At 31.5% G+C, this 8,824-nt stretch overlaps 1 protein-coding gene across 7 annotated transcripts in view; it reads left to right on the top strand.

Annotated features, from left to right (window-relative positions):
* The window catches only part of Mctp (multiple C2 domain and transmembrane region protein), a 371,452-nt gene that overhangs the window by 251,035 nt on the left and 111,593 nt on the right, over positions 1-8,824 (top strand). For 5 of the 7 annotated variants that reach the window (XM_067051105.1, XM_014425858.2, XM_014425857.2 and 2 more), the window contains 2 exons: positions 1,505-1,584; positions 5,819-5,927. In XM_067051105.1, the coding sequence (XP_066907206.1) occupies positions 1,505-1,584; positions 5,819-5,927 (189 nt within the window). Of the gene's footprint in view, positions 1-1,504; positions 1,585-5,818; positions 5,928-6,032; positions 6,297-8,824 lie in introns of those variants that run through there. The other 2 variants (XM_067051106.1, XM_014425863.3) reach the window with 2 other exon arrangements.

Here is an 8,824-nt window from a genome sequence, read left to right as displayed (position 1 = left end):
GAACACGATACCGTTGGAAAGGAACTCCAATGATTAATTATGATATTCATATCTAGCATACCACGGCGAAGGGGTTCAGCCAGATGTGCTAGGGGTTGAATTAAATATAGCGCATCCCTTTTCAATCAGTTCCCATCAGGAACCGATAGAGGTACATAATATAAATACATAATATAAATATATAAATACAGATACATATATTACATTAATATATGAATAAATTTCAAAATAACAACGTGTACGGGGAACCCCTAATCGGGCTTAGAAACCCCGAGCCCCGTACACGGCAGAATATATATTTAAGAAAAATAATTAATTATTGAAAGATACACATCACTAATCATTAGTCCAGTTTAACCATAAATGTTTAATTTTGGCCATCCCCTCAACCCTCTGTAAATTACTCAATAGATTCCTTTTCTGTCAATTACGTTTTATTTTCATTTCAATTAATTTATATACGCAGTCCTCTAATAATATTCAATCAACCAGTCAAAAGTAAAGTAACGCCTAGCCTTAAGTTTAAGGCGCATTTCAAACAGGCGCAGTGCTTAGTGAGTAAGTACTGCTACTAGACCAACGATTGTGCTAGGAGGTGATTTGGTTAGAACCACGTCCGACCATCAGATTTTTACCCAACTAAGGGTACCCAATTCATGAGGCTGGGTGGACCTTGGAGGGCTGCTGAATCCAAAGGACTCAGTCGTGGCTACAGTTAATAGAAAATAAATAACTCTCACAACCGGATTCGAACTTAGGTCCTTAGAGTTAGTAGCACAGTGCTTAACCACTGAACCAAACACTCCCACAAATATATAATAATAATAATGAAGGTCTAACGAACCTGCAGGTTTCGCACCAAACCCTCTCTGCATACATCCTTCCAGTGATGCCCCTCCAAACCCAATTCCACTAGATCAGTTTTAACTCAATCCTCCCATCTACATTTCGGTCTACCCCTCGGACGTTTACCCGTTGGTTCAGTGTTACTTAACATTTTAGGGATCCGCTCGTTACTAAGCCCTACAACCTTACACGCCTATCATATAAGCCGCAATGCTATTGCTTGAATTATATTTACAGATTGCAGGTCCCTTAATTTAGCGTTGTGTAATGTTCTAAATTCTCCCGTTAATTCATCCTTTTTCGGTCCGAATATTTTGCGCCTTACTTTATTTTCGAAAACCCTAAGATGCTGTTCATCTCACATCCATAAAGACCCACAAATATATACATAAATGTATATTATATTATATATATAGTTGACCGTAAAAATTGATATATAGGAAGATGGTCAGGGTTGTGGTCAAAGGAAAAAACTATTTATTTTCCTAAAATAGTTGTAAACTATTTTTGTTTCTCCTTTGACCGCAACCCTGACCATCTTCCTATATATATTATATTATATTTGTTGAGATAAATATATAGTATACATTTGTAAATCTTTTTTAACCAATAATATTTAAGTATAGGCAATATTGATTTAGGGATATTTTTTTGGCAGGTATTCGATTATGACTGGGGTCTACAGGACGATTTTATGGGATCAGCCTACCTGGACCTTACAGGATTCGAGCTAGGCAAGTAAGTCAAAATATATTTTAGAAAATGATAATTATTGCATATATTTTTTTTATTTTAAGGCACTATTTTAAAAATATGTATATTCATATTTTGTAATTGGCTCATGAAGACAAATAAGATCATTGAATTTCGTGCTTATAATTTTAATCTCCGCGAAGGTTGCGTTGAACTTCTAAGTACTCAAAATGCTCGAAAACTGTAAATTATAGATCCTCATTTTAAATAGTCCGTATTGTCACTCTGTTTTTATTATGAGGTTTAATTTGCCCATAAAAATTATTTTTTTCTTGTGTAATTATTTTAAAATTAATCCTACAGCCTGTTCTCAAAAGGATAAAAAATTAATTGAACTATTCCTTGGAAGCTTTAATAAAAAAAAAATGTTTTTTTTTTTTCAGAGAAATTTATGGAATTATAATTGAGATATAGTATAATTATTATAGGCGATTGACCGTCTATGAATTAGAAGATAATAATAAGGATTTTACCCGAGAAAAAAAGTAGTTTTCAAATATTTATTAATGGTAAAATAATTCAAATATTTACAACGAAAGAAACAGTTTAAAACTATTTTTTATGGTATACCTGACTATCTCCAATATAAGTATATCGTAATAAGTCCAATATTAATTTAACTTTTACATAATCATACATAAAGACCTTTATGTTCCCTATGTAACCGATCTAGCCCGAACCAGATATCACTCCTTCCATTATAAACTCACTAACCACTTAAACCCCCTAGTTTCTAATCTTGCATTCTCTTCCATTCCTGACAATCCTCCGAGGCGCCTGAAAAGAAGATGGCCACGAGACCAGCTAATGTAAAATGTGCTACCAATGAGTAGTTTCTCTACACGCCTGTAACACTACAATTTAACTTAGATCAGATTTACTAAATGTATTATAATGTCCAGTTGTAAATAGCAATAAATAAATATTAAAAAAAACTTTTATATTAGGCAAACAATTTTTTTTTTTTAATAATTTATTTATTGATATTTACAACTGTATACACATATATACAACAAGTAAATTTGCTGTAGGTGACATAGTGACATGATATGTGGAGAATCTACCCATTGATAGAACTCCAATAACATTTCTAGAGGAGAAGATCTCGAGGCCATCTTCTTTTCAGACGCCTAGGAGGATTATTCGGTAATGAAGGAGAAGCCAGGTTAGAAACAAGTGGATTTGGGTGGTTAAGAAGTTTATTATGGAGGAACGGTATCTGGTTCTGGCGAAATCGGCAACATATGGAATATTGAGGTCCTGATGGAATAGTCGGAATCTACGAGCAGTTTCTTGTCTTTTTAGTCTTGTCTGAGGATTCCATGTCAGTCGTTTGTCGAGATGTAGTCCTAAGTAACGGATCTGTTCGACAGGAATAAGTGGGGTATTATTAAAAGATATTGTAGGGAAAGAGAGGCAAACAATTAAAATAAAATTAAAAAACTTAATTATTGGATGTGCGTAAATTAATATAAGATGAAGTCAAATTTAATATAATTTAAAAATATATTTCTACATAATTAATTTAAGTTTTTAATAGTGGTAGAGTTTATTTTATTTATGTTCTGTTTACTGAATTAAACTTCTGGTATGTATATATTTTACCACCGGTTAAGCAAGGGAAACTGTGGTTTTATTCTACGTTTATCTATAGCTCTTCTTCATAACTTACTAATTATATGGATTTACTTACATTGCTATCTTATTAATGCTTAATACATTATATAATAGGTTTAAATCTCTGCGTTTATGTACTGGATAGATAATATCTCAAATTTATAATAATAACAAATATAACAATAGTATTTTTTGAACAAATTTAAATTCATCTTATAACATCAATGAATGTAAATCTGAAATATATGAGATTATATGAACATCATAACCGTCTAGTAGGTATGAGATAAACCTACTAAACCACTAACTCTCCCTCAGGCGATACCAAGAAGGCTTAACTCTGAAGTTCCAAGCTAGAATTTATCTCAATTTTGCAGGCAGGTAATTCAAATGTATTGTTTGGTTAACTCCATAATCATTTGGATTCGAATTGATGGATTTTCTTGGAGACGAGGGTGACGTCTATTAGGACATATTTCATTTCACAGAAAAATCAGTTTTTATAGATCTTTTTTTTTTGTTTTCAAATAAAAATTAAAATTTATGTCGCAGCAATTGACAAAATTAGCGCATCATAGAACTGATATAGTTTAAAATGGAATTTTATTATTTATTTGGAGTTAAATTTTTATATAGTTAATAGGTATTATCCGTAACAGGTGATGGCAATAAATAAGCAGTCCAGCATTACTTTTAAAAATATGAGAATTTTAAAATGACAAAGCTCAAGTAGTTTACCAGAAAAAATATATCGAGAAAAGTATGTAATAAAGTTTTGAAACAAACATAATGAACCAATGAAATTTTTAAAACAATTTGTTATTTATTAAGAAGTATTATTATACTACAATAATTGTAATTATAGTCGCGTGGATTTAATTTGAATTCCGAAGTATCATTTTATAATTTATTTATAATTTTATGAATAAAAAATATACTAAAATCCCTGTTGATAATTTAAAAGATGGAACACGAACTTTTATAAAATTAATATTGATAGTCATATGGAAGGTATCACTAGTTTGTTTTATCTTCTCATTCTGAGCCTATTTCTAGTTCTTAAAATCTTACTACTAGAGCCCAAGAGGAGAAAAAAGGCAGTGATTTCACCCCAATATTTGATTACTTAATAGAAAACTAGGTATAATTACTAGTCAAAATTGATGTGTCTGGCAAGTATAGATAGGGGGAATAAAAAATAGCGGCTGTTTCAAAACGTTAAAAATAATTAATTTTTTATTCGGAGCTCTATATCTTTACAACAACCATCAACAATAGAAAATCTAAGAGAACATCATTTAAAGTAGAGTAAATTTGCTAAAAGTAAGCCCTAATAGAGCTATTTACGTTCAATACTTCTCGAGATATAGCTTTTTAAAAAGCAACATTTCATAAATATGTTGTATAGAACGTACTGAAAGAACAGTAGTTAGTAAATTTATTTTGAAAAATCAATATCTCAAAAACGATTTGACGTGCAGATGTCTATAAAATAAATTGATTTATAGTTGTTCGGACTAATTTTCATTTGGCAAATTTATATTCATATGTGAATATCATAAAAACTACTACCTCTACGAAGATAAGTGTCATAAACTACTTTATAGTAAGTTAAATTTCCTTTATTTTGAGTGAAGGCAAACATATGTGCGTCTTGTGGGTCTAGGGACTAGAGATATATTTTTTCAAAAATCCAACATTTTATACAAACAACTAGAAATTGATAATATGTGAGTTAATTTTGTCAAATATCATAAAAACTGCTGCTCCTACATAAATGTTATGAGCTATTTTATAGTAAATTTAACTGGATTTAATTTGAATGCTGGCATCTGTACGTCCAATGCTTTCTGAAATGAAGTTTTTCATAAATCAAACTTATTGTCTGAACAACTATAAATCAATTTATTTTAGTAAATATCAAGAAAACTACTATTCCTACGAAGGTAAAGGTCATAAAATACTTTATAGCATAATTATGTAGCTTTAATTTACGTGCTAATAGACATTTGTACGTCGAATGGTTATTGAGATATATTTCTCAAAATAGATTCACTAACTACTGATATTTCAGTACATTTTTATGAAATGTTGCTTTTTAAAAAGCTATATCTCTAGTATACAACTATTGGACGTAAATATCTCTATTAGGGCTAATATTTCAGCAAATTTACTCTTCCTTAAATAATATTCTAGTTTTTTTGGTAGTTTTAAAGATATAGAGCTCCGAATGGAAATTTAATGTTTATTTAAGATTTTGAAACAGCCGCCATTTTTTGTTCCCCGTACTTATACTTGGCAGACTCATCAGTTTTGACTATTAGTTATACATAGTTTTTATTAAAGTAATCAAAAATTGGGGTGAGATAACTGCCTTTTTTCTTCCCGGCTCTTGTACTATTTTCTTTTATGCCCTTAAAACAAAAATTTTTTTTATCACCCACATCTTCCTTGCCATTGTATGTATATGCCATACATATACTTGGATATAATTAATTCATCTCTAAATATATTTGAATATGCATCTCTATGTACATGTCTTGTTTACAATTTAAAGAAAACCCTTCGATTTTAGTAGCGTGATGGAATTTTCTGATCCTAGGTCCCAAGACATGGTGCTTCCACTGGAAGACTCCGGGAAAGGTGAAGTAACTGGAGAACTTTACATCACCGCATCGCTGCTGCCGAAGAGCCAGGAGGACAAGGAACTGGTAAGTCCTCAAGATACTTATTTTCCACCTGTATTTTATAGTGACCCTCGAATGGCCAATCTTATCTGTTTAACGTTATCTCCACTTCATCCTGCTCTGTCGTCGCTAGTTGTGCCTGAAGTGCTTAGTCGCGATAATCCAAACCGCGCGTTGGTTATGTTCCTATAAAAAATATGTAACCGCGACGGAAAATTATTACAATTCGTAATATCTCTTATGGATGACTAACAGGTTCTATTTTTCTGATGTAGTGTCTCTTTATAATAATTTTTTTGCATTTTTTCAACGAAAATGGCAACAAATGAAGATTTTTCAGAGCCCAATGAACCAACTGTTTATAGCTCGAATATGCTTTATATGGTCTTCAAAGTAAGTACATGAATAATTCCTTGTATCATATGAAATAAATCATCAATGATCTAGTTTTTATTTTGTTTTAATCGGTGGTACATTAACTGGAGGCTTACATGGCCAAAACACGTAAAAAAAAATTTTTGCTGGTCTATGTAAATTTTATCCAAAATTGATTTTTGTTATCTGATAGTCTGGAATATAAAGTTTTTGTGATCATTTAAAAAAAAAAAAAAAAAATCTTAATATAAATGTAATGTCATATGGTCAAACAAGCTAGCTTTTAATAATGTATCTCAATCCATTTTGAGAAGATTATCAAATATTCCACGACTGTTGATAGGTTCGTATTTTTTTTAAATAAGGTGAATAAACAACGGTTTGATGTGTTATCGATCCATTAATTACTAATTGACATTCCATCTTTCAGTCATGTAATTAAGAATTTATGGAAGCAATTCTCTAAGTTGGGAACTGTTAAAAATTAATCTGTTAATTACTTTTATCGTTGTTGTAGCTTGACCTTGTCGCTTATATTTGCAGTTCAATGTGATTCACTCGTTATAACCTTGTTCCGTTTCATTCGTTGCTCTCGGCAGAGTAATTAGTAATTATGATTCATGTTTTTTAATTAATCATTAGGGGAATTCCCTATCTACTTACGGAGTAATTGAGATTAACTGATTATGTCGCAGTACTGAGGTTAGAACACTCGATTACTCTATAACGTTATGTTAGGTCTTAAGGACGTGACGGCCGTGCGGGTTGGGGCGCTGGTTCCAGTGCGATCGGTTCGGAACGTTGTGGGTTCGATTCCTACCTGGGGCAGTTAACATTCATGTTTCGGCGGTCCCGAGGAATAAAACTTGACACTCCCACCTTGATTAGTACGCGGTGGTAACTTACCGTCATGGTTTGACAAAAAGAACCACTAGGCCCACTTGCCGGACTTTCCCCCCACCAAATACCAGTACCAGTAGAGGTGTATGGAATCATAAACAGGTTGACCAACTTCTATCTAGCAGGTCCATTGATTAATATTAGCTATCCAATGGCAAACTTTCTTTCTTTGGGCAATCGCAAAAATGTTCTAAGCAAACCTATGTGTATCATTTAATTTGTACTAAGGAAACTATTGTCAGAAACAAATAAATCTGTTTATGAGCTCTTTACCGTAATCTTATTTATAATTCAACTCCAGATCCTTACATAGTTAATATAAGAATTCGATTTTATTTTAACAATTGATTTTAGGGGGTAAAGTGTCGTGGAAAAGACACCTTCAACTATTTACAACGCTATAAATATTGAACAATTTTGAATAATAACGATGAATTATAAAACAATATATATAAATAAAAAATAAACAGATAAAATTAATAATTCTTAAGAGAGAGAGAAAAAATAGTTTGTAAGAAAAACAACGACATTTATAGATTTAATAAAATAAATAATTGATTTCTAATGGGGGGAAAAAAGTTAACCTGAGAAAAAGACGAAGAGAAAAAATAAACAAAATAGTAGTAATGGCTATAATAGAAATAGATAAATATAGAATTTCTATCACGGTTGTCCTGCAGCAACTTGGGCTTCAGTCTTTGGGATGAAGTTGGGTTTCCCAAGTTGTGAGTTACTGCTCCTTTAACTGTAGGTAACTGGGAGTGGAACTTCATGAACCTTTTCAATTCCTGATGCAATTGGCTATTTCTTACAAACCAAAGAGCATCCACTGCAATTCTTATGACTTTATTTTGAAAAGATTGTAATTTTTTCCTTTTCATAAAGGATGCCGCTCCCCAGACTTCACAGCCGTACATCAGTTGCGGCCTGAGTATAGTTTTATATATATTTTTTTTTTGGTTTTAATTTAGATTTTCTATTTGTGGTAGGATCATTAGGATTATGAGCGGTACAATGTTATGATGTTAATGAGTATTTTTATAGGAGTTAAAAAAAACAACTGTTTTTAACTTTGACCGTAAAACCGCAAGGTCGGAATGAGTGCATATTCGGGCAAAGTGCATAAATGAGTTTTTTTGTCAAATATGTTTTGTTGGGAAAGTATTACCAATACTCTTATTCGAATTTACGGTGGATGAATTTACTTTAAGCTATCATGAATCTGGTGCTCTATCCGGACTAAAGGCAAGGGGTGGGTGTTCCATATTATATTCGAAAATTAGGTTACATAATGGTGCATTTTTCATGTATTATACCTATTATCTGACAAACACAGAATTATGTGTTATGAATTATTAATAAAATAGTTTTCACTACAAGTCGTCACTATAATGTGAGTGCCGGACCTTAGGTACAGGAAATCGGCGCAATTTCTTCTTTCTTTCCTAAATCTAATCATGTACATTCTCTGTAATTCTAAATTAAAATTTATTTATTTTTTTAAAACTTTATTTATTGATAGATATTACAATCTGCCACACTATTGTGGGCAATGGGTAATAGTGATGAATGATCGATCACATTCATACTAAAATAAAAGAAAACGAAAATAAATAAATGAAAGAAATAAAAAAAAAAAAAAAAGG

Source organism: Halyomorpha halys, unplaced genomic scaffold (assembly GCF_000696795.3).
Source record: "Halyomorpha halys isolate HHAL.00 unplaced genomic scaffold, Hhal_1.1 Scaffold539.1, whole genome shotgun sequence".
Lineage (NCBI taxonomy): Eukaryota > Metazoa > Arthropoda > Insecta > Hemiptera > Pentatomidae > Halyomorpha > Halyomorpha halys.
This window is presented reverse-complemented; position numbering and strand designations above follow the sequence as displayed.